The sequence below is a fragment of the Tetrao urogallus genome (genome assembly GCF_951394365.1).
Source record: "Tetrao urogallus genome assembly, chromosome: 2".
NCBI lineage: Eukaryota > Metazoa > Chordata > Aves > Galliformes > Phasianidae > Tetrao > Tetrao urogallus.
Window position 1 is genome coordinate 41,076,811 of NC_136814.1, and position 27,316 is coordinate 41,104,126.

The window sequence follows — 27,316 nt, forward strand, 5'->3', positions numbered from 1 at the left end:
AATCAGCACATTTCCTGATGATGGCAGCTCAGCCCACAGGCAAATTCGGCCTCCCTGCACATAGCCCATCCTGTGCATATATACCTTCCAGAATAACAGGACACCCATTCTAGACATTTCTTCCCCTCCGGTCACCCCCTCCATCTCCTACCCCCATTGGCCAGTATCAACTGGAAGCAGGAAGAAAGGCTGCCTGGGGCTACTGTGGGCTGTCAGCACCCCTGGGAGTAAAGCGCACTGTGTCTTTCACAGCAGTCTTGCTTTGAGGAAGATCTTGCCGATATACCATAGCATACAGGAAAACAACATTTAAGGATGTACTAGCAAGTGTGTGCTGCTCTCTCCCAGTTTGCTGTCAGTCTGGAACGGGTGGCCAATAAAGGGCCGTGAGGAGTGCGACAGGCAGTGTGCGCAACTGAACGTGCCTTCTGTCTTTTCTAGGCACAGTGCTCGCGTGCACCCTAGGGACTGCACAGAGCAGGAAAGCCAGGGAGAAGGCCCTTTGGAATATGAAGTCGAGCAGGTGACAGTCTTCTTCTGGTTTTATAAAGTGCTTGCCATGGCATCCTCTTTTGAGCCGATTTTCTTAAACGTTGACAATTTGTATCCTTTAACTTTGAACAGGCAGAGGGCAGCGCAGATGGAGTAGCAGTGGCAACTTCTGCCCTGCTCCATCTCTCCAACATAGATGGAGTAGCAGTGGAAACTTCTGCCCCACTCAGTCTCACCAAGACCTTTGAAAGTCACTCAAGCTCAGCAAATGATGCTAAGCAGGGATTTAAGAGACAATTTGAGCCCTCCTGTGTAGAAAACCTCATTGGGAACATCTCTGAGTTTTAAAAGAGCAACAAGACCTTGCTTCAGCAGCAGAAGAAATCCAATAGGAGAGCTCACAGGCGAAAGAGACTACTGGAGCAATGGGAAGAAGTGCTTGAGGAAAAGACATTGCTTTTAGAAGCAACAGAAAAAGCACTTTTCCAGGCCCAGAGGCAGGCAAAGGAACATTGTGCCTTATACCTTGCAAAAGGTGAACCGAAAAAAAAAACTGCAGAGTGGGAAGTTCTGCAGGAACAAGTGGCCCAGCTCCAACATGAAAACCTTTCACTGAGTCAGCAGCTGGAAGATGCGCAGAACACCAACCAGGTAAGAGCAGTGAGTGATGTCTTTAAACGTGAAACAGACGAAGTAGAAGAAAAGGTCAGGTGGACACTGAAGTAGAGCAGCTCCCAAAGGCATCTGGCGCTTCTAGAATTTACCAGCTATGAGCTACCTGCCTGGAAGGCCATCCCTCGAGTTGCCTCTGTTTTGTTCCCTTTCTGCTGCCATTTGGCAAATGGCAAATCCCAGCTCTGCACCCCAGTGAGCATCAGGCGATTCTCCTCTACCACTTTTCTTCCTTTTGCGGTTCACTCAGAAATATGATCTAAGTATAGGAACTGGTAAGCAAAATTAAAAATGCAGGCTTTAGTTTTTTACCTTTTGCTTCACCCTCCTGCACCATTGTTTCTCTAGAGAACAGTTGGACAGCTGCAACAAGAACTTGCTGAGGCTGTTGGAAAGCAGCACGTCGCAGAAGCATCCCTGAAAACTTCTGCTGACTTAGGTGACTCACTGAAGAAAGAAAAGTCCAAGTTGCAAGAGGATTTGGACAAGGCTAATGCCAGGGTATGCAACATCTGTGAACACGTTAATAGGGGCAAAGCTGTTCATTTCCTTCAACGAGTGAAAGAGAAGAAATAAGCTGAGAGCAAACATAGGACCCTGTTGTTTTTCCACTGTGTACAGGTGCGTGACCTTTATGCACAGCTGGAGTTGGAGCACTCAAAGTTGCTGCAAAAAAAAAGACAAATGAGGAGCTGCGAGTAAAGGAGGCTGTTCTCAAGCAGCGCCTAGAGGCTATAGCAGAGGATTATAAAATATCAGCATGGATTGAAAAGAGGCGAGAAGAAAAAATGCAGAAGAAACTTGCCAACAGTTTCAGAAAGCAGTCGGCTTCAGGAACATCTCTGAAGCATTCTAAAGATTACTGCCGTTACCTGGAGAACGACATCTTGATGCTGAAAGAAGGCTTGGACAAGGTTAATGCCAAGGTATGCAATGCCTGTGAGCATGTTGGCGCAGGTTAAGCTGTTCTTTTCTCCTAAATAGTGCAAGAGAAGAAATAATCTGAAAACAAGTTCAGGACACGTTTATCTGAAAGCAGTAAAAGACACGTCATTGTTAATTATGGTTTTCCTGATCAGAGCATGATCTGTTATCTTACTGTTAGTGCAGAGCCTCTGGCTTCCTTGTAGGGAAGCTGGAGAGCTGAAGAAAGATGTGTGAAAGCGCCTCTGTGTGTGTCGTGTGATCTTGGTGCATAAGAAATAGGCAGCCTTTTCCTCATCCCCTTCCTTATAGAGTTGGAGGTGGCTCAATATCAGCTTTCATGTAAAAACAGCAGAAAGAGCAGGTATGTTTCTTTCTGAGGTAAAAATAACATTGTAAAAATGACATTTAGTCATTTCTGACTTCTTCCCTGAGTGTTGATGGTAGGGATGAAGCACGGCTCTTTCACTGACCAGGGCTATCTTGTTTTCATTGGATATGCGAACTGGCTGCAAGGACACATGGATATGGCACTGTCTGCCTCTTCCTGTCCTTCAAGTTGCACTGTCTTCTTCTGATGCAGGCAGCCTCTCAAAGCAGGCTAGAGGAGATCAATGCCAGAGAAGCAAGGTTTAGAAAGCAACAGAGGCAGAGAATTGCAGCTCTAACATCAGAAATGGAGAGAGCCCAAAGCATGTATCAGGAGAGCTTGCGGCAAATAGCACACTGGCAAGCAGAGTTAGATTTGTCAGAAAAACTGTTCCTGGTGAGTGAGGACATTAGAAGAAGCCTTGCAAATAAATAAGACAAGTAAGTTTTCTTCCTTTTCTTGGTGGTGGTGGGGGTGGTTGTTGTCATTTGTTTGGCTGGTTGGTTTTCCCTCAAGTAATACAGTATTTCTCCTCATCTCACGGCTGTTCTACCCAACATCCTTGTCTTGGTTCCAGTCCACATGATGGATGCAAGTTCAAGGCAGAATACTTCTCACAAGAGTTCACTTTGATCCCTTCTATTCTTGAGGATGTTTTCTTTTTCTTTTCTGACTTCAAAGTTACAGAAAAAAATTAGTTTTCATGTAAGAATTATCAGTAATCTTCTCCTCTTTCCTTACCTCTAGTAGGAAAGAAGAATTATTACTCTGAGACAGAAATAATCCATTCAGTCTCACTCATGACAGCACCTCTTCAATTTGAGTTTTCACTGGGAGGAGAGAAATAGTCCTGTGTTCTTATTACACAGTGGGAGAAGTCCTATAAATACAACACAGTTTGGAAGCGTGAGAAGCAGAGCATCTGGCTAAGAAACTCAGGTGTCTACTTCCCTAAATCTACAAATCTACTGGCCTGCTAGTGTAGCATAAGACCATAAGACCTGTGACAATGTGAGCAACAGCAGTTCTCGCACGCTTCTGCCTTTTTTGCAAAGCTAATGAGAGGCCAGCAGAAACCAAGGGCAGAGGCCTCAGGATGACCCACAAAGAAATTTCTCTATCGTGAGGCCAATGACTCTGGGCAACACCAAGAGAAAACAGGAGGGCTTTACCTTCTGATCTTCAGAGGCCAGGTCTTTCAGAGGTGGGATTATTCCCCATGTGTAGACTATGGACTTTCCTTCAGAAAGCTAGCGGCCTGAGAGTCAAGCATGAAAAATCTTGTGTTGTCCGTGTTCCTGTCTTCCTTTGTTTCCCTGCTGGTGGCTTCAAATCTCTCCAGATCTTTGCACTCTCCTATCACACCTTACAGTTTTCTGTTGAGTCGTTGTGCTCCATCTTTTGGAAAGAGTCCATCCATCACTTGGAAAGAGTCCAGTGGAGGGCCACAAATATGGTGAAGGGCCTGGAGCATCTCTCCTTTGAAGAAAGGCTGAGTGAACTGGGTCTCTTCAGCCTTGAGAAAAGAAGACTGAGAGGGGACCTGATCCAGGTCTATAAGTATCTAAGGTGTGGGGGGCAGAGTGGCGAGGATGGACTCTTTTCAGTGGTGAGTGGAGACAGGACAAGGGGAAACGGCCAGAAACTGCAGCATAGGAAGTTCTGCACAAATGCGTGCAATAACTTTTTTACAGTGAGGGTGACGGAGCACTGGAACAGGCTGCCCAGGGAGGTGGTGGAGTCTCCTTCTCTGGAGATGTTCAAGACCTGCCTGGATGCCTACCTGTGCGACCTGCTGTAGGGAACCTGCTTTGGCAGGGGGGTTGGACCCAATGATCTCTGGAGGTCCCTTCCAACCCCTACAATTCTGTGAAAACCATGACACCTTTTTGTTTTCTCTCACAGTCACTGGTGAACATGAAGTCAGGCCTGCTGGGACCTCTCCTCAGAACACTCAAGAAAGATCTTCCACAAAAATGAATGAAGTCTGGGATGCCGCGTTCAAAGCAACACAGTCATACAACAATGCTTTAAGCAAAACTTTTAAAACTGAAATAAATGCATATAACACTTTTGAAAGGCGTTTACTCATTTTTAAGCCATGCCCCTCCATGCCAATAGTTCAAGGTTTCATCTGAAAGATGCAGAGTCTCATTTCAGGGTGGGTCCAAAACCTCATTTTTAGGATAACTGATAATTCCTTAGTTTTAGTAATTACTTTCTTGGTTGACATACATTTGTTCCAATTTCTGTCTCAGCCACGGTCCCAAGAAGACTTTTCCTTGAGAGTGAGGCTGAGCGTAGCTCCTCTCCTTGGTGGCTCCTTGTGACAGTTTGTTTCCACCCCACCACCTTCCTCTTCTTGCCTGGCCGTTTCACTCAAGGCCTTCTTCCAGCACAGTCCTGGTTACATTGAAGGCCTAAGACGGCACTAAGATAGATAGCGAGTACAACACTGGCCAGTCCCTGACTAGAACTGTCTCTGATGCAGCATAAGCAGAGCCAGAAGGGACAGCGTAATCTCCCTGTGTGTACTAAGGCAGCCTGTAAACAGCACAAGCAAGCATTACCTGTATACAGGGGGCATGATGTGGCAGTTGGCATGCCAGTTGGATCAGGGAGGTGAGCACCCTGCAGGCTAGAGAGGTAGATTCAGTAGGTGATTATCGCCCACTATGTGCACGGTCATCATACTCTAAGTCCAGAATTCTCATCCTCCCAGAGTAGAGACCCCAGTCACGATACCCACCCCACAGAGAGCCAGGACATCTGAACAAATCCAAAAGGATGCAGAAATGCAGACTGAATTCCAAGGCAGACACATGGTGGCTGTTCAGGCCTCTGCACAGAGCGCCTGAGCCTTTCATTTGCATCCTTTGACAGCAGCGAGGAGAGCTGTATGAAGTGCAAGCAGGCAGATGATCTGTTCAGCCTGCTTGCGAGGTTACATGATGAAGTAAATGGGTTTGAAAGTGTCAAAGGGGGCTAAAAAGAGAGGAGCAGAGGAACCACAACCTGCCCTCGTACAGACGAGCTTTGCCACAAGAGAAAATACAAGATCCACGGCAGCTCGTATCTTCTCGCTACCAAGCTGAAGGCCAGAAGGAAAGGAGTAAATGGAGGCATGTCCACACACAGATCTGCCTGTGCTGTAATGACCATGCAACAGTGCCATTTTGATTTGAGGGATATGGAACAGACAAAGAAAACTAACTTCCAGCTCTTCAGGGTGTTAATCAACAAAACCCCCTGAGAATCTGTTCTCAAGGACAAGGGAGCGCAGCAGAGTTGGTAGATGTTTAACGAAGCTGTCCATACAGCACAAGAGTCATGTGGAGGATGCTGGAGGAAGGCAGTAAAGGAAGGCAGAGACCAACATGGCTGAACTGGGACCTGCAGATCAAACTTGAGAGCAAGAAGAAAATTCACAGGCGGTGGAAAGAGGGACAAGTATTCTAGGAGACTGTAAGAATGATGCTAGGCTGTTTATGGTCAGAAATGCCTAGACCCAACTGTAACTGGGCTTGGCAAAGGTTACAAAGAAGAACAAGGCTACTATGGGTACATCAACCAGAAGAAAGCCCAACAGGGCATAACCTCCCTAGTAAGCAGTACAGGCAGGCTGGTAACAACAGAGGAGAATGCTGAAATACTCAACTTTTTTTGCCTCAGTCCTCACTAACACTGCTCTTCACACCAGCCTCAAATAGATGGGTTTGAAGGTGGAGACTAGGTGTGCAATGTCCCTCCAGCTGTAAGGAAAGATCAGATTCATGACCACCTCAGGAACTTGAATATTGCTAAGTCTGTGGCTCCCAGTCATCACAGAACAGATCCTCCTGGAAGCTGTGCTAAAGCACATGTAAGACAGGGCAGTGAAATGAGACAACCAGCATGGCTTCACCAAGGGCAAATCCTGCCTGACCAATGTAGTGGCCTTCTACAATAGCTTAACTGCCTCAGTGGACAAGGGAAGAACCACTGATGTCATCTATCAGGACTTCAGTAAGGCTTTTGACATGGTCCCCCACAACTCCCTTCTCTCCTAATTGGAAAGATATGGATTTGTTGAGTTTGATGGATAAGAAACTGGTTGCAAGATTATGCCCAGAGTGGTGATGAAGGATGGTGGATCAGTGTCCAGATGGAGATCAGTGGCGTCCCTCAAAGAGTCTGTGCTGGGACTGATGCACTTTAACATCTTCATTAATGTCACTGACAGTGGGATCAAGTGTACCTTCAGCAAGCTTGCAGATGACACCAAGCTGTGTGGTGCTGCTGACTCATCTTAGGGATGAGATGCCATCCAGAGAGACTTAGATGCACTTGAGCAGTAGGCTCAGGAGAGCCTTGTAACATTCAACAAAGCCACATGCAAGGTCTTGCATCTGGGTTGCGGGATCCCCCATTATCCATATAACATGGGAGGTGGAAGGATTGGGCACAGCTCTGCCAAAAAGGACTTGGGGTAATGGTAGATGACAAGCTGGACATGAGCCAGCAATGTTCCACAGAACGTAAAGTGTATAGATTCTGTCTGCAACACTCTTGTATCACTTGCAGAAGAAACTTATCATCAGTGCATTCCAGGAACCTCTTGAATCTCTTATCCAGGAGGCTCTGTTGTCCCTCCAACAACAGAATCACAGAATGGCCCAGGTTGGAAGGGACTTCAAGGATCATGAATCTCCAGCCCCCTGCCACGAGCATGGCCACTAACCTCCACATTTAATACTAGATTAGGCTGCACAGGGCCACATCCAATCTGGCCTTGAACACCGCTAGGGATGAGACATCCACAACCTCTCTGGGCAGCCTGTTCCAGCACCTCACCACTCTCTCTGTAAAGAACTTCCCCCTGACATCCAACCTAAATCTTCCCTCCATCAACTTAAAACCATTTCCCCTTGTCCTGCTGTTATCAACCTTTTCAAAGAGTTGATTCCCCTCCTTGTTTGTAGGCTCCCTTTAGGAACTGAAAGGCTGCAATGAGGTCACCCCACAGCCTTCTTTTCTCCAGGCTGAACAAGACCAGCTCCCTTAGCCTGTCTTCATAGGGGAAGTGCTCCAGTCCCCTGATCATTTTTGTTGCTCTCCTCTGGACCCTCTCCAACTGCTCTCTGTCTTTCTTGTACTGGGGGCTCCAGACCTGGACACAGTACTGCAGATGGGGCCTCACAAGAGCAGAGTAGAGAGGGACAATCACTTCCCTGTCCCTGCTGGCCACCTCTCTTCTGATGGAGTCCAGGATACTATTTGCTTTCCCAGCTGCAAGAGCACACTGCTGACTCATGTTTTTAATCCATCAAGACACCCAAGTCCTTCTCTGCGGGGCTGCTCTCAAGAACCGCTTCTTCCAGTCTTTATAGATGCATGAGATTCCTCCCGCCCAAGTGCAAAACCTCATTAGGTTCACCAGGCCCACCCTTCAAGCCTGTTGAGGTCCCTCTCAATGGCATCCCTTCCTTCCACCGTGTTAACTGCTCCACTCAGCTTGGTGTCATCAGCAAACTTGCTGAGGGTGCACTCAATTCCATCATCGATGTCATTGGTAAAGATGTTAAAGAGCACCATTTCCAAGACAGATCCCTGGGGAACACTGCTTGTTACCAGCCTCCACCTGGACATAGAACCATTAATCACCACCCTCTGTCTGCAGCCCTTCAACCAATTTTTAATCCATCGAGTGGTTCGCCCATCAAATCCACATCCCTCCAATTTGGAGATAAGGATGTGGTAGGGGACCATGTCAAAGGCCTTGCTCAAGTCTGGGTAAATGATATCGGTCGCCTTCCCCTTGTCCACCAATGCCGTCACTCCATCATATAAGGCCACCAGATTGGTTAAGCATGACCTTCCCCGGGTGAAGCCATGCTGGCTATCTCGGATCACACGCTCATTTCTCACATTCCATGTGATCAAGCGTATCATCCAGGAGGATCTGTTTCATGATCTTCCCAGGTACAGAGTGAGACTCACCGGCCTATAGTTCCCTGGGTCCCTTTCTCACAAATGGGAGTGACGTGACCCTTCCTCCAGTCATCTGGCACCTCACCTGACAGCCACGACTTTTCAAATATGATGGAGAGTGACTTGGCAACCTCAGCCAGTTGCTTCAGAACCCTGGGATGCATGCCATTCAGCCCTATGGACTTGTACGCATTCAGTCTCATGAGGCGGTCTCGGAGTTGCTCTGCCCTTACAGTGGGGGGAGATTTACTGCCCCAGTCCCCACCTAGAGGTTTAAACAACAATTGCAAATGTTTGCTCGAGATAATTACTCTGCTGCAGTAGGACTGCAAATATAGAATTTCCATTCAGGGTTATAATTCTCCGTTCTTTTCAAAGCTTCCCTTAGATATCTGCCACCTTCCTAACTCCGCATCTAAAACATCATTCATTCCAGAACTCATAACCTAATGCAGAGGCTGTTTCAATGAACTAAAAGGGATTTTGTCACAGTCTTGTAGTACCTCCACAAAACATGATTTGCATTCTCCAGAGTAGTTTATCAGGTAGGATCATGTGAAAGAAGGGATGTTAAGAGATAAGCAAGCAATGGATTTTCAGGAATGGCCCTTATATGCAAGAGAAGTCTGAGTGAGAAAAGGCAGGTAACTCCTTTTGACATTCTGAGCAGCAGTGGCGGAGATGCTGCTGATCAGCAAAGGATTTCAGTCCTACCAGGTCTTTCAATATGAACCCAGCTGAGATGCACAAGAGAGCCTATGGGTTTTGAAAGTCAAAATGACAAAGAGCCTGTACTACATGGAATCACCTCTAGGGCCTCTGCCGGTGGCCATAGCCTTATAATGTCCGACCATCTTAGCCCAAAACACAGGCATACTTCTGGTGGCAGCATGTGCTTTCTGTTTCAGGCCACAATGCAGCCACAAGGACACCATCTTGGGACTTACAATGCCTGTGCTCCATCTCTGTTCTGGAAGTATGTCAGGGGCTTGCTGAAGGAATGCAAACATTTTATTTGGTTATATCAAGCAAGGTCCAGCACAAGTCTAAGAATCACAGCCCAAACACTTAGAGATACAAGCTCAATATCTGAGGAGTTTCTTTCTTTTCTCATGGTGACTGACCATCTTTGGGGAACCACTTGCTGCAGTACTGATCCTCTGCTCATTTTCAGGTCTTGCAGTACACATCATATTTAATCTTCGTTGCCAGAATTGTTCCTCCTATGCATTCTTCAAATTTTTGGTCCATTTCTTCGTTCTGAACTTCAGAGAAGAGGTCTCTCCAGCTTCCAACAACCCCTGTGTGCAACAAGAAGTAACAAGGATTGAAGGTGGCTGCTCCTGAAAGAGGACAGTATATAGGCAGCAGTGGGGCAGACTCACAGCACATGTGAGATTGGATAAGTCTGATTTATGTCTCTGAGAGGCCTGATTGCATAGAAGAGACAAAGTAGCAAAATGTCATGGTTTTGTGCTTTTTTTTTGCTTTCAGTATTCCACATCATAACATCATGTAGTGCACTGGGAGTTAAAGTGTTAATGCTCCAATTCCAGGTACCTATCCCTATATATCACAGAAGTCATGTGATTCTGGATGGGGCGATCTCTTACTGCCTTGCAGTGGATGTTGGAGGGTGCTTTCCTAGCCGTTCCAAGCTTTTTAGGTTGACTCAGTCTTGGGAACTCTCTCTCTCACCTTTTTTATTTGATTTATTAGTCTCAATTTCAATTAGATTGCATTATATTGTGTTATCTTACATTCAGATATTATTGTTAGTAAAATAAGTTTTCCTCCACACATTGTTGCTGCTGGTTTTTTTCTTCCTTCCTTGAGCCCAGTTCCCATCTCCCTATGCCTTTTCCCTTTCCCTCCCCAGGGGCCTACTGCCCCCTGTCACAGTCATAGATTGATCTAGTTAACTCCGTGACACAAAGATAAGATAAAAAAGGAGCATTGGTGCCAGACTGCCAGGGAGGTTTTCCAAAGTGGTTCCATCCAGTGTTTACACTGAAGAAAGAGGAAACTGCTTTTGTCACAAAGGGAGAGCTCATTTGCAAATGCCTCCCTCTGAAGGAGCAAGTTATTTGGAGCAGTAGGGTAGACCGTGAAGAGGGATGGCAGAGGAAAGGGGCAAAAGTGAGCCCATGCCCATAGCAGTCAGAAATCAGGGACTCTTGAGCAGTGGGGAGCAGCTGGGCTGCCCAAGCTCCAGTCCTGGCCTCACATCTGAGTAAATATCCACACAATCACCACTGGCCCGTTCACTGAGAGAAATCATGTTGAGACTATTTCTCAGCTCTCACTGAGAATGTAGTATGATCCCCAGGAGGCAAACAGAGCAGTGAACATGAGGTTCAAGAGATCCTTGCCACACTATCACAGCTTCTCCAAAAAAGGATTTTAATGAAGTGACACATACAGTCACATACAGCAGCCTCTTAGACTGCAGCTCTACTCCAAAGATAGAAATGGTCAGGGGTCCTTTCTCCACACATCACACCAACCTGCTCTTCTTATTCTCCAGATCCACAGTCAGCCTTATCTCATAAATCATAAGCAAAGGCAACACCAACATCTATCCATAAAGAGGAACCACTGGACCCAAGCAGATTTAGTGCATAATTGTTGACATAACCTACTCCACAGTTAGCCTCCACCTGCACATCTCACTTGCCTAACAAACTAGCATTGATGCCACAGGGAAAGAGAGCAACATGGAAGCAGTGGTTGAGAGCCTTAAGTGTGGATACCTGAGTCACTTCAGTGCTCACAAATGACCAAAAATTCTGTCAGTGGCAGAAGCATATTGTACAAGAAGTCAGAGGAAAGACCTCATCCACATCTGCCCTTCCCAATCAGCCCAGCAAACTCATGGTTAAGTGACCACTCAGAAGATGACTTCAGAAGAGAGATCCTCCATTTGCAAAGACTTACCCTTACGGAAGAGGATGTCCCCAAATTTACCATGGGTTTCCTTGGACTTCTCCTTCATAGCTTGGAAACTGGTCTTCTTGGCAATTCTGGAAAACTCTTCCTCACTCAGGGAGAATCCAAAGAAAGCAGCAATCTTCTTCATTCCCAGTACTGGGTTCTAAATAAAGGAACATTGCAAAGAGGTGAAGTCAAAAGACTTTGTGGCTAGCTTATAAATGCCAGCAGAGAAAAACTTCCTCCCACAGTGTCACCATGGAATTCTGAAAGCATTCACAGAGGGAGAACCCACTCCTGGTGGCTTCAGGTTCAAGGCCTTTTCTTCTCTCCCAAAAGCAACTGATTCAGATATGATTCCTTCCACACATGAACAAACCTTTCATGGGCCTCCTCAGGGGCGTGAATAGCTCAGAAAAGTATGCCCTTCTACAGGCTCAGACAGGATTGATTCAATAGTTTTTCTTCCCCATAGTCCCTACACATTTCAGGAAAGTTGCAGAGCATGCCCATGAAATAGAGTTGGCTTAGATGCCACACCTCTTTCAGTTCCTCGTAGCTAATTATCATCATCCTCTTGTGGTCGATGTGTCTGTTCCATTCCATTAAGTGGTCAAAATAGGACCCCCAAGTCACTGCAGATAAAGAAAAGAGGCATATCTGTGCAGGATATTCACCAAAACAGGCTGACTCAGAATAGTCAGTTTAGACAGCTATCTAAGCATTACACTATGATGGGGAAATTGCGGACTGGGTAATATTTGTTGAGGTCAATGAAGGATCCTCCAGCTATGGCCACTAGATAGCACTGAACCTCCAGCTTTATTGAAAGAACGGAAAGATCAGGCTCAGTCTTTGTCACAATCTTACCATTCTTAATCAGTCACAAAAGACATTCAAATTCTCTGGCATACCCCTTTTCAGCCATAACATGAACCTATCCTCTTGTCCTGAGACTGTCTTGGGAAAGTATGTTGGAATAGGATTCCCAAGCCCAGGGATCTATGCATGCCCCTCAGGTGGAGAGGAATTCCAGAGGATGCAAGGCAAAGTACATTTCCCATTCATGAAAGCTGCAAAGTACTCATCCCAGGTAGCAAAGGAGGGCAGCACTGGCATGTTGTTGTAAAAGTGGTAATAGGAGACAGCCGTGTCTTTGGGATTCCGAACCAGCAGAAGGATCTGCAGAAGGAAAACACATGATGTGGTTGTGATTTGGTGACTGGCCAAAACATATTCTTATCAGCACATCATATGCTCACAACTACGCACCACGCACTGATAGGACAGTCTAATTCCTCTTGTTTAATAAGAAATGAGAGCCTTTGCAGACAACTTGTTTGCTTAAAGATAAAAAGAAATAGCTTTTTAGTGATAACCTTGGGACTCTGCTTTGAACTAGTTCAGATCCAAAGAAATGAGCTCAAGGTCTCCACACCAGGAGACTCACAAGCTGTGGGTGAACCCATGATTTTCTCTGCAGCAGTTTTCATCAAAGATCATCTGATCATATTAGCCTGAGCCCATCCTGGGCTTTCCACAGGTATCCATATCTTAGAGGCAAGTTAAAGTAGGTGGGATAAGTACTTGCCGTGCTCAGTTTCCTGATATAGATTTGGAAGTTTGTTTCTGAGATCTTAGGAGCAGTAACATCCAGATGCAAACCCACTGGCAGAAAATACTTGAATTAGCAGAGCTACTGGATTTGGAGAGCATTTTTATTCATACCCTCAACGCATAGCACTCTCCCTCTTCATTGCTGGAAACGCATCTATGCACCGACCAGCCTAGATGAAAATGCAAAAAATCCATCTCATCCAAGCAGATGAAAACTAACTTGAGGTGGAAATACTTTTGCAGCGTGGTACAAAGAAAAGACTCACCTTAGCCTTCCCTTGGAGAAGAGATGGGGGCAGGAGACGAGGTTGCAGATGGGTTAGTATGATTCTTCGGGAAGGCAGCTTCTTTATCCTCTTTAAAGCAAGTGGGAGAAATGGGACAGAATAGAAGTAACTTACTCAGCAATCGTGGGTAATAAGTAAAGGGGAAACCAGAGAAGGATCTTTCCCCTTAGGAAATCTCAGGGATATGCTGATGGTGTTGGCTTCTGCTAGCCTCTGCTACAGAGCAGCATTTCACATGAGACAGGCCTGAGAATTAAAGATACTGGTTCCAGGACTGAACCCCCTTGAGCGTCCTCACAACTTGCTGGTCCTCTGAAGCATTTGCACTGGGACACTAGAGGCAATAGGACATGCTGGCCGTGCTGACCTTTACACTTGTAACTGCTCTAAAACTGACTATTGCTTCTGAAATAAGGCCATTGTTTTTCAACAGTTAGTACCTGTAGAAAAAGTATTACCAATATTCTTTCAATAACTACTCACCTCAAATACTCCAGGATCTCCAAACTCTAGACGTGGAAACATCTGTAGCTCTTTTTCAGCATTTATTCTCTCTTTCATTTCTTCTTCAGTATATTTAGCATCTGTTGATTCCATCTCTCTCACCATTTGTTCAAGCCAGTTGGTTCCTGAAACAATACATACTCCAATAGCAAATCCAGTCTGGGCTGTACATCTGCACTTTTTCCTGTCAACTGAATTGCAGAATATCCTGTCAAACTGGTTCACATCTATGAAGCAGGGCACCTTATCCTTTCAACATACGGGCAGTAATAATCAGGACATGCCAAAATCCATGAGGAGCAGAACTGTCAGCCAAATGTGTAATGCTACCCTGCTCACTTCAGAAACACATCCCATCCCTCAGAGGTAACAGAAGCAGACCTCTATTGCTATTTACAGCTCTGACACTCTTTTGTCATCTCAGAATACTCCTAAGGAAAATAACAGCAGTGTTGCTCCCAGCATAGGGCTGTTCTACAGCATTGCCTTTGGCATTACCCTGTTCCCTCCTCCTGATTAGCTTCAGTTTTCAGTTTCTTCGCAGCCAACAAATTTTGGCCTCATTCTCAGTCTCCAGGAAGGTAGGAGAAGGATTAATTTACCAAATCAAAAGACCATCAAGGTATGTCATTATTTTTGCACTAGGCTCAGCTGTCTTGACTTCTGCAATCTGGCACAGTTGGAATATGAAGCACCCACTGGTCTTGAAGATCCAAGTCTCAGTTTTCATTTCTGAAATCTTCTGGAATGCATAGCTGGACATTTTTGCTTGTATGCAGCTCTACAAACTGCATACAAAGGGAACGTTATAAACATCATCAGCTCCTTTTTCTGCATTTGACCTGTTCAGATATCTCTGTGAAGTGATTAAGCACAAACAGAAAGGAAACCAAAATGCCTGTATGGAAAGGAGAGGGAAAAAATCAAGAATCCTGGTAGCATTTATGCCTTTCCATCCAGTTAGATACATGGGAATCACATGGGAATCAATTATATTCTGTAATGCAGTAAGTCCGTGGGAAGTACAGTTCTTCTACCTTTATTTCTAGAAAACAGTTCCTGTATTGCCTTTGTAGAAAGTAGGGTAACAACATACTGTCCTGCATTAGCAAGATTGTCAAGCAAGATTGCATTACCGAGTTAGAAAATCAAGAAATGTGATTATTCTGCATTAATTCAACACTGGTAATTTTACCACTTGTATACAATGTGCAGTCACACACTGAAGTACAAGAGATTTTAAGTATCTGGGGAGGAGCCTGCTTAAAGCTGCTGAAATCATCGGGACCTGCAGTGAATGAAACACATCTTACTACAGTCTTCCTCTATTGGAGATAATGGTGAACATGAAGCTAACTCTTCTGAGAATAGGCTAAGACAACAGGAAAATGTTAAAATCACAAGGGGATGTCTGACTGCACAAAAGTTACATAAAACAAAACAAAACTCTGTAGTGGGAGAACTCAGATATTACTCAGATATTATTGCTGTGCTAAATGATGGTACACACTACAGGATTACAGCATAGTGCATCAAGTATTAATCAAGCAAGCAACACTTACCTGTTTTAGGATAGCCTGCTAGAATCACATCACTGCTCCTGGTTTCAAAGGATTTCAGAGCTTCCAAAGTTTCTGGACTGCTAAGCACAGCAGGATACAGAATATCATCATAGGAAAACAGCAGATCTTCTGGGGAAGTCTTTTCATTCTCTGAAAAAACATTTTCTATAATTTCAGTGACTCTTTCCCTATTTCTGCTCATGTTTATAACCCCATGAAGCTTTCCTCAGAGATACAAACTGTCTTTTCACAGTGCAAGAGAACTTTATACAGTGTGTTAGGAAACTGGAAAGGGCATTCACTCAGAAATGAAGATACACATCACTCATTAACTCAATTTGAACTGTTATCCCCTTTCACAATAACAGGACAGGAGACAAATAGCAGTGACATGGAGTCGCTACCATGCCTGAAAATACCAAGAGTAGTCTGTTCTTTACAAAGCTTTACTGCTAGGGAAGCAACAGCAATATTGATAGCATTCAAAACATTGAATAAAATAAGGGAAGGACCTACAAAGGTCATAAAATACTGCTTAAAATATTTTTAACAGCTGAGCTACACAATGTGATTTCTGAACAGAATGACCAGCGTATAGTAATTATGTAGATAGTAGATCTTAATCTGATTTGCTACTACTCCACTAATGAATGCAACTTTCTTCCAGGTGCTGGCTCTATCTTCAGTCAATCATTGTAACATCATTGCTTTATGTGATATATTGAGAGCTAAAGTCAAGTACCACCTAAATCATACTTCTCATGATTAAATAATCACATCTGAGATCTTTTACTTCACCGTTTCCTACAGGAAGATTGCTTTCATGTGAAACTCAAATACTTATGTTCTACAACTACAATAATCAAATTCATCTGTATGTCATCAATTCTATTTCTTTCTATACCTGTCAGTAGTTCAATCTTTGGTTGAAATTATTCTTACATGGGGGGAAGTTATTTGAATCCTGGCTCACGCCTCTTCAGAATACCTAAGAAGTAGTATTTCCTAACGTCCAGCCTGAATCTCCCCTGGAGCAACTTGAGACCATTCCCTCTAGTCCTATCACTGGTTACACGAGAGGAGAGGCTGACCCCCAGCTCACTACAACCTCCCTTCAGGTAGGTATGGAGAGCAATAAGGTGTCCCCTGAGCCTCCTCTTCTCCAGACTAAGCAACCCCAGCTCCCTCAGCCACTCCTCAAAAGACCTTCCCAGGGGTCGTCGCCCTTCTCTGGACATGCTCCAGGGCCTCAATGTCTTTATTGCAGTGAGGGGCCCAAAACTGAGCACAGTACTCGAGGTGCAGCCTCACCAGAGCTGAGTACAGGGGAACAATTATTTCCCTGCTCCTGCTGGCAACACTATTTCCGATACAAGCCAGGATGCCATTGGCCTTCTTGGTCACCTGGGCACACTGCTGGATCACATTCAGCCAAGCTTCAATCAATACCTCCAGGTCCATTTCCGCTACACAGACACTCTGCTCCAAGCCTGTATCATTGCCTGGTATTCTTGTGGCCAAAGTGCAGGATCCAGCACTTAGTCTTGTTGAATTTCACCCCTTTTGTTCCAGTCCAGCAATCCAGCCTGTCCAGGTCCCTCCATAGGGCCTCGCTATCCCCTTGCAGATCGACACTTCCAGCCAACTTGGTGTAATCTGCAAACTTACTGAGGTACAGTCAATGCCCTCATCCAGGTCGTCAATAAAGATATTGAAGAGGACAGGCTCCAGCACCAACCCCTGCAGAAAACTACTCATGACTGGTTGCCAGCTGAATTTAACTCCATTCACCACCACTCTGTGAGCCCGGCCTTCCAGACAGCTCCTTACCAGCAAAGAGTGTACCTTTCCAAGCCATGGGCTGCCAGCTTCCCCAAGGAGACTGTGTTGAAGGAGTCTTGCTCCAATTTATAGGAAGGAGAGGAGTTCAAGCTGGGCTTTTGCCTTTCTAATTTTGCCCCTGCACATCCTAACAACATCTTTGTACTCTCTCCAAGTTGCCTGTCCTTTCTTCTACAGGAGGTAGATTCTCTTTTTCTCCTGGAGCCTCAGAAAAAGCTCCCTGTTTATCCACGCCTGTCTTCTTTCCCAACGGCTCATCTTATAGCTCAGGGAGTTAGCCTGTTAGTTAGTTAGCCTGTTAGTTCTTCCGCCTTTAAGACTTCCTTCTTGAGGAGCAACCAACCTTCCTGGAGCCCTTTACCCTCCAAGAGTAAATCCCTTGGGACCCTCCATGCTAGTTTCCCAAACAAAGTATTATAAAGTATTATTTCTAGCATTCCTGTGCCTTTGCAAAACTCTGTATTACTATTCATGTGTGGGCAACCCTGAGTATCTTTAGAAGAATATAGAAAAAACTTATTGAACATTTTATTCTTTCCTATTGCATCTGTAATTTTTACTTCTTAGGTGATGTATCTATATATTGCTTGGGCCCCTATCACCTTTTTTTTTAAATTTCAACTATTCTTAAAGAGCATTCTTTTGTTGTTGTTTTTTTTCCTCTTCACAGAACAAGTGGCTGAAGTGCAGATGGACCTTGAGCAGGTCTGAAATATTGTGTTTGCAGTATCAAATATCAGTGCTGACACAAAATAACTGAATACTGTAACGTCTTCCACAATCCCGAGAACAATCCCATATGCTTATTAGAGCCACTTACAAAGCATTTTGGCATTTTTGGAGAATTTTCAGTTATGAAAATTAATCTATTTCAATTTATAGGCATTAATTTAAATTAAAGCTTAAATGTAGACCTGTTGCTAAATCAAGAATGAACAAAGGGAATGCTAAGTATAGTTCTGTGGTTAAAAGCACTCCACTGGCTTTAACGGCAGGAAACATAATTCAGGTCTACATTCTCTACCTCTTTTGCTTTATTGTTGTCTGTAGCAGGGAAAACAACAGCAGTTCTTAGAAGAAGCACAAAGGTCTATAGATTAAGGAGTATCTTCAAACACAAGAAAAAACATCGACCTCGTGATTTTCTTTTTACCAACTTTTATGCAGGTAGAAACATTGTTTCCAGTGAACCAAGAGAAAATGTATATGATATAAGAATGAAAATTAATTTGAGATTTTTGTTCTGTTCCACAAAGAGAATTATTATACATAAAAATGCTTCTCATTGCATCTTGGCTGTTAATACCAATCTGTAATCTGAATTTCAGCTTGAAACTCTACACTCAGATTAAAGTCCTTAAAAATGATGATTGCCCTTCCCTTTCATTATCTTCCCTCTAGTTTTTATCCAGTTTGTGCTGAAGTCACAGGGAAGATATTCTTCTTCATCGTTAATTAAGGCTATGTCAGACATGTATTTTGATAGTGATCTTCATTGTGGAGATCTTGCAAGATTGCAAGATTGTCACCTGATCTGAGGCATTTTTGGAAGAAAAGAAAAAAAAAAAGAAAGAAGAAAAAAAAAAGAGAGATCTCCACATGCTAAATAACCCTATGTAAATTATCTAGAATGGCCGAGTTTGCCTGGAAAGCGAAAAAGTGCATTTCCTTCCATGTGGCAGCTACTGAAACAGGCCTGTCAAGTTGATCTGAATATAGTTAGTTACCACCATCATATTCAGCAAATGAATGTAGCCAAAGCAAGATCTCACATTTATTTTAAAAAGCCAGCTATTCATTGTTGTCATTGTAAAAGTTCCTGCAAGGTGACTTTACAACGATTCATTTTACAATGAATCATACAATGATTCGCACCTCGAGTATTGTGTTCAGTTTTGGGCCCCTCACTACAAGAAAGACATTGAGGCCCTGGAGCGTGTCCAGAGAAGGGCAACGAAACTGGTGAGGGGTCTGGAGCACAAGTCTTATGAGGAGCGGCTGAGGGAGCTGGGATTGTTCAGTCTGGAGAAGAGGAGGCTCAGGGGAGACCTCATTGCACTCTACAACTTCCTGAAGGGAGGTTGTGGTGCAAAAGGGTCTGACCTCTTCTCCCAGGCATATAATAGGGCCCGAGGAAATGGCAAGAAGTTGTACCAGAGGAGGTTTAGGTTGGATATTAGGAGAAACTTTTTCTCTCAAAGGGTGGTCAGCACTGAAATGGCTGCCCAGGGAGGTGGTGGAGTCGCCGTCCCTGGTAGTGTTCAAGAGGCGCCTGGATGAGGAGCTACGAGAGATGGTTTAGTAGCTTGTGGCACTGATAGGAATGGGAGGGTGGTTGGACTGGATGATCTTGCAGGTCGTTTCCAACCTTGTGATTCTGTGATTCTGTGATTCTGTGAGATGCTTTGATTGTTTCATTTAGCTTTTTATTGTATATCATTCAGATGATCAAAGAGCACAGTGGAAAGCTATTGGTCTAACCACATTTCATTACTCTTCAGGCTTTGCAGTACACTTCATACTTTAATTTTGCTCCTAGTTTCGTTCGTGCTATTCGTTCTGCAAATACTTTGTCCATTTTCTCATTCTGCTCTTCATTGAAAAGATTCTTCCAGTCACTTACACCACCTTCAAAGAAGCAAATAAACTCTTGAAAAACAAGAAATTGTATTTCTCAGTTATATACATAAAGTGTAACACTTTATAATATATGGGCAAAAAATAAGCCAGTGATGAATGGCTTAGGTTCTTGAGAGTATCATGTTTCTGCCTCTGGACCTCTAGAAGCTCCTTACCTTTGCGAAAGAGCATGCTGCCCAGAGGCCCATGGGTCTTCAGAGAGTTCTCCTTCATGGACTGGAAACTGCTTCTCTCTACCACACTCCGAAGCTCTTCCCCAGTCAGGGAAATCCCAAGGAAAGAGGCAATGTTTTTCACTCCCAGGGCTCGATTCTGAAAAGAGGAATGTAAGATACCATATGACATTCAAACAAATTACACTGCTTTCTTACCAAAGCTCTTTCAAGGCCCAACATCTCTCAGTTGGCTGCATATTTAGAGTTTTCAATGTTCAGCAGGACTGGAGTGCTATGTATTGTTTCTCTTTGTTATTCTAAAGAAAACATCATCTGTCTTCCTGAATATCACAGAAAATTGCATATGATTTACAGTTGAGCCAAATCTACACTGCTGAATATACAAAAGCTCCAAAAAAGAATTACTGGGGATTTTGACTTAAAATCACTTGGGGGAGAGAAGGCAAGAATTATGTTTACACACACACACAAAGGCTTACAAGCTAGAAATCCACCTTGTTGTCCTCTAAAACAAGAATCTGACTCATACATGTATCATGCAGTTTTTATACACTATGTGTGTATAATGGTTTACTGGCTTAGAAACAATTACTCTTTGAAGTGTAAAATATGGAAGTGTAAAACATGGTGAATGGAAATAAACCTAGCTGGTAACCAGTCACAAGTGCTGTTCCCCAGGGATCAGTATTGAGGCCCATCCTGTTTAATATCTTTATTGATGGTGTGGATAAGGGAATTGAGTGCACCCTCAGCAAGTTTGCAGATAACACCAAGTTGGGATGAAGTGACCATCTGCCTTGGAGTGGGAAGGACCTACAAAAGGATCTGGACAGGCTAAATCAATGGGATGAGGCCAACAGGATGAAGTTCAACAAGACTGAGTACCAAGAGCTGCACTTTAGCCACAACAACCCCTAGCAATGCTACAGACTTGAAGCGGAGTGGCTGGAAAGCTGCGTGATGGAAAAGGATCTGGGAGCGTTGGCTGATGCTCAGCTAATTGTGAGCCAGCAGTGTGCCTAGGCAGCCAAGAAGGCCAATGGCATCCTGGCTTGTATCAGAAATAGTGTTTGGGCCCCTCACTGCAAGAAAGACATGGAGGCCCTGGAGTGTGTTCAAAGAAGGGCAACAAAGCTGTGAGGGGTCTGGAGCACAGGCCTTATGAGGAGTGCCTGAGGTAACTGGGGTTGTTCAGTCTGGAGAAGAGGAGACTCAGGGGAGACCTTATTATTCTCTATAACTGCCTGAAGGGAGTTGTGGTAAGGTACAAGTTGGCTTTTTCTCCCACTTAAGTAGTGATAGGGCTAGAGGGAATGGCTTCAAGTTGTGTCAGGGGAGGTTCATTTTGGATGTTAAGAAATATTTCTCCTCCAAAAGAGTGGTCAGATGTTGAAACTGGCTGCCCAGGGAGTGGTGGAGTCACCTTCCCTGGAGGTGTTCAAGAAACATTTAGATATTGTAATAAGGGACATGGTTTAGTGGGAAAATATTGGTGGTAGGTGAATGATTGGACTTAATGATCTTGGAGGTCTTTTCCAACCTTAATGATTCTACAATTCTATATTTCTTACCATTGGTAACCTTACCTCTTTTAGTTCTTCATATGTTATTGTCATAACATTTTCATCAGCAGCATATTTGTTCCATTCAGAAAGGTAATTGAAGTAGGATCCCCAGGGCACTAAATAAAACAAAATAATCCTAAAATGAAGAATAACCGAACATAAGAAAAGCTCCTTATTATATTAATCAACTTTTACTCCGTAAGTTGATCCCTAAGCCACGGCCATTAGTAATCACGGCTCTGCCAGAGTTTAACCCATTCTGGAAGATTTATAGATCTTTGCAACACACACAGTCTAGAGCCAGCAGGGTAAGTTCTCTTACCAGCTCAATGTGGCTCTAAAGGATCTGTCACCTTCCCTAAAGGATCTGCCTGCTACTTCCACTTGTGCTGCAAAAAATATGGGGTCCAGTCCCTTTTTCACCTGTATTGCAGAACCTCTTTTTAGGCCAGATCAGCTCCCTAGATGGTCCACAACTTCACAAACAGTTGTGCTGGAACAAGCTGAGGGCAACAGTGGGGCAGAAGCACATTGTTGGGATCAAAGGCTGGCTATGGCCAGTACCCACAATAAAAACTAAGAAGCCAAGGAAAAGTCTGCAGAAGCCCAGCTTAGCTGGCTCTGTATGAACGCATCTCAGTGAAATGATGCAATTTGAATGACAATATGTTGAAACTAGTCAGTATTTCAAGTCAAATGTGAGTCTGCTGAAGTGCTATCAATACTCAAAACAGCATGGAAACTTAATCCTAAAACCTTAATTCGAAAGCCTTATTAACCCTCCCTTCTGCCGTCCATGTGATATGGCAACCTGGAGAATTTATGTAATTATAAAAATAATGAGATTTATTTTCTGTTCTTTTGGTGGCTTTTTTTTTAATGCATTTAGCCATAGTCCAAAACATTTCTCCAGTCCAATTTGGTATGTAGATATTCAAATGTCTGTCTGGGCACAAGATAATATACAGTGGAGGGGAAGGGTGAAGGAGATCCAAGAGGAAGATAAGAAGGAACTTCTAGTGAAAATATCACTTTGTGCAAATTAAAGCTATTTATGGAAGAACAGTTCTGATGAATATCAAACTTCAGCCAGTAAGACAGATACCATAAAATTTACTTCAGCTTTTAATTTTCTCTCTTTAATCCCCGGGGGTTTTTTTGTTGGTTTTTTTTGTTTGTTTGTTTGGTTGGTTGGTTGGTTTTTTTTTTGTTTTTGTTTTTTTTTGTTTTGTTTTTTGCTGTAAGCCAAAAAATCCTAGTGAACCTGATTTTACAAAATGCAAAGTTTTTAGACAAAGTCAAGGAATAGAATAAGTAACATAGAAGAATATACTGTACTTTTCTCTGCCATGAAAGCTACGAAGAAATCATCCCAGGTCTCATAGGAAGGTAGAGCTGACAAGGCATTGGAAAAATGGAAAAACGATGTAGCTACGTCTTTCGGATTGCGAATCAGTAGCAATATCTAAAAAATTGAAATATTTTATTTCTACTGGAAACAAAAGCAATAAAAAACTTCATAATCAGCACCTTATGAAGTTGATTTCATATAGTTATTAGAATATATTTTCCAGATTAATCAAATTAATCATGCAGAATACAAATAGTACCTAATCATTTAGAATACACACAAATACAAATTCTTTCTGAAACTTTCGACAACATTGTAGAAAGCCACTCAGGACATTTTGTAAACATAGTGTTTTACTGCTGGAAGGTTTGTTTTTCCCCACGTTTGCCTTGCTGAGACTGACGCAGAGATATCAATAAGGATGAACTGAGATCTATTGAGATGAACGGAAGCTGTTAGCCATGCAAAAAAAGACAGCATACTACCTAAGTATAAAAATAATTTTTAAATTTGGCAGAAATGTACTAAATTGGCTTTCAAAGACATCTGATTGTGTGTTTCCTTACATGACATTTAAATCAGCACTCACCTTGGCTTTATTTTTGAAGATAGACTTTGGAAGGTTGCCAGGAGCAAGATGAGTTAATATAACTCTTCGAGAAGGTAACTTCTTCATTCGCTGCATTAACAATTGAAAGGAGGAAAGTGGACAGTGCCTTTATTACAAGTATTCTTCTTCATTGGCCTGTGATAAAATATTACTTTGCAAAATTTATTAACGGCTTTTGGCAGATCAATTATGCTTTATGATTGCTATCCTGGGATCTTAGTGGACTTCTCTCAGCAATAACCTTCAAAAGACCATAAGGATGAATATTTGGAAAGAAGGTTATCCATTGCTCATTCTCTTTAGTGTTAAGGAATTTAATATGTTCTGTTAGACAAGGTATAAAACCTAGATGTAATATGCAGAATCTAGCTGGAGATGTGATAAAGCTGAAGGATCCAAAGAAGAGAGTAGAGGTAATAAATAAGAGCTAGTAGAAGAGCCGAAAATCATTATTTCAATATATAGTTTTTCATGAAACTCTTCTTAAGTACAGATTATGTGACACTGAATTTCTGAAGTGTCTGTATTTCTAATGAGTATGTGCTCCTCTCAAGCCCCCTAGAGAGATCATTTATCCTTCAGCATTCAGTAATGCAGATGAGATTCAGTCTGGCCAGATGCATCCTACATAGAAATGGGATAGTTTCCATCAAAGACTGCAGTATTTCTCAAACCATATATTCAAATATTCAGTGTTTGAAGAACCACATTCTCGCATTTTTAATAATTATTCTGTGCCCACCTCATATTTCTCAGTATCTCCAATTTCAAGATACGGAAATTCTTCTAGCTCTTCATCATTAACACTTTTTTCTTCATCAAGTCTTTTTTTTTCAAATGTGGCCACCAGATCACTTAAGATCTGACCTACCCAGTTTGTACCTGAAAGGGGAAAAAATACAGAATTGCATGTAAAGCATTGAGAAAAAGCATAAATCAATTTGCAAGGACAACCAAGAGGTAGCTGGTACTATCTCATGAATTGTCTGGTTTTCTTTAACATGTCAGCTGGCTATCTGGACAATCAGCCTTCAGGGCCCTACATTTGTTGTTACGTAACAATACATATCTTTCACCAACTTAAATGACTAAGTACATCACGGATTATATATTATAAGTAAGAAAGGAGTAGAACTATTGATTCAAGTAAGAAATATAAGAGCAGATAGGGTGTAAACCTGTACCTCAAAACCCAGTGCATCATATATGTTTTCTGATGTGCTGTACAGTTTTATCTTGAGTAGAAAGATGGGTCACAGAACTTCAGCACATACCAGATCTGAAACTGTGCTCTGTATGTTCATTTTCTTTACCAATACACAGTGTTTTATCCAGAAAACCTCTAAATTATTTTGTATATATTTATTGTATTCTTATTAATAACATAAAATAGAGCTTGTTGAGAACTTGTATGATTAGCTTACCATTTCCTGACCTGTGGACACTGGTTCCTACATCTTTATCATTACAGTCTTAATAAGTGCATTTTGATGCATATCATTTCTTCAAAAAGAAAATAGGCTTTAAAAAAACACAAAATCTTTACAAACATGTAAACTGTGACTATCTTCTGTAAGATGCAGTGAATCCTATTGCTGAAGGGTAAATATAACTATATTAAAATGGATGTGTAACACATCCAAGAGCCTGTGTAGGATACTTTTAGGCAGAAGCAGCAGCTCCATCAAAGATCTCTTGATTTCCCAATAAAGGTCAGTGTGACTAATTCCAGCGTTTACAAAAATGTCTTTTTTATATCAATAGAAAATTTTGACATGTATATGAAAATCGAAAAGTAGAATATGTATCATTGCACGTGAAGGCACCAATAAGTCCATTATATTAAGAAATACAAAACTATTACCAACGATATTATGTAACTGCAAGAACAGACCCTGCAATATCAAGAAATCTAGTTATCTCAAGTTTGAGAATTGCATTTTGATTCTTTCCAATTTGTGCATTCACATTCATAACTTAAAAAATTAAAGATAATAAAAATGTATCACACTATAGCCAAGAAAATCAGATTTCTCAGTCACTTGCAAAATTTCCTATACAATGTTCTCATAATTAGCTCTGTTGTATATGTTTGAGGAAAAAATTAGTTCCGGAAACTTCTGAAAACTGTAAATACAATCTACTTATTTGTTATTACACAAATTAATTAATGAAGAAAGCAAGCAGTATTCACCAGATTTAGGATATCCTGCCAAAATGACATCATCACTTCTGGCTTCAAAGGACTCCATGGCTCTGAACACTTCAAGACTGCAAAAAGCAACAGGGTAGAGAATCCCCTTGTAAGAAAAAAGTAGTTCATCACGGTCCATTGCATTACCAGCAACTATTGCCTTATTTATCACATCAATAAATTTCTTCCTAGATTTTTCCATTCTTCCCTCTCACACACGATCTCTGTCGCAATGTGAAATGCTACACAGACAGAGAGACACCAGTTGCCACATTACAGGGCTTTTTCTTTTCTTTGTATTTTCTTTGTGGAGGGGGTGGAGGGGGGTGGGACACTGTAAGCAATAATTTACTACTCTTTCTGAAACTGCAAAAAAAATACATAACTCCAGACAAAGACCTTAAGTCATCTGAACATCTCAGTATCAACAGAAATTGGATATAATTGAATAAGAGAAACAGAAAAACATAGTTGCATCCTAGGTTAAAGCATTAATCTAACTTGAAAATATCACATGCCAAAAATATGCAAGTAATTACAGCACAGAGTTGATAAACAAAGTACATCAAAATTCAAGAAGGGCATGAATTACAGACTTCAGTTTCAATAACACAAGCATATTCTTTTTATCTGTTCTGATCTTTTCAGTATTCACTCTGGGATGTTTTCTTACATAACTTTTTTTTCTTCGTTTTTTTCCATAGAAATTGGATCAAATGTATTAGGACTGGGAGACAAAATATTCATTATATTAGTGAATGCATTAGCAGCTAGTCTTTTTTTTTTTTTTCTTTAATTTCCCTTGTCATGAGACATGTACTAGCATTATGGAAATGTGTTTAATTGGGATATTTACTTGCTGGCTAAAGAAGGGTTGGGAGAGTAGGCATTTCCTAAGGAAGGAAAAAAAAAAGATATATAAATGGATTCTTCTACTCAAGCCAATAGCATTTCTGGACTAGGTTTTCCATAAAAGAAATATAGATCAGTTACTTCCTGAAGAATTATCTAGAGAAATTTTGAGAGAGAAAAACCTATTGGATCTCCAATGTATTTTTCCCAGAGAAAGAAGTTAGGCCAGCCTTTCCCTGGAGACATGCATTATCCTTAGGAACCAGAAAAACAGTATTATTGAAGAAAAACTAATTAGAAGAAATAAGTCATGTGGAGGGATTTTGAGAAGAATTGAATTTCTTGGCATAAGAAATGAATCAGGCTTAATATTAGTAATGTGAGCTTTTGATATAGCCACCAACCATGACACCATAACTGAGAGAACAGGAGTGAACTTTGCACTGTATGTGTTGCATAAGAAAGACCCTCTGATCTTGCCAAATGCTGAATCAGGAGACTGATGGAAAACATCAGTTGGTTTAAAGTTTCAAAGAAGCAGCTTTTAAAACATGGAGATTAAAAAGAGATTAAAGGATTTGGTAATCTCCAGATTAACGGTGTCTGTTGGTCAAGCCACCAATGTGTCTCTAAATGTTTCTCATTTCCCGTACTTATCAGACCTGGTCTTTCCAAGTTGTGGAGTTTTGCAGAAAGAGGCTGTTGACTTTGCCATGATAGCTACAGGACACTGCCAGCTGTCAATTACCTGGTGAGA

The 27,316-nt window shown here is 42.4% G+C and overlaps 1 protein-coding gene across 1 annotated transcript; it reads right to left on the reverse strand.

Annotated features, from left to right (window-relative positions):
* Nucleotides 1-9,598: 9,598 nt before the first annotated feature.
* LOC306958726 (uncharacterized protein) lies at nt 9,599-25,909 on the reverse strand (the record flags this gene model as incomplete). The annotated part of the gene is made up of 14 exons (XM_079550317.1): nt 9,599-9,729; nt 11,366-11,522; nt 11,900-11,994; nt 12,415-12,541; nt 13,243-13,332; nt 13,747-13,892; nt 15,330-15,549; nt 19,675-19,799; nt 19,967-20,123; nt 21,574-21,668; nt 22,891-23,017; nt 23,493-23,582; nt 24,256-24,395; nt 25,708-25,909. The coding sequence occupies 14 exons, from the start codon at nt 25,907-25,909 to the stop codon at nt 9,599-9,601; spliced, it is 1,902 nt and encodes a 633-aa protein (XP_079406443.1).
* Nucleotides 25,910-27,316: the final 1,407 nt, after the last annotated feature.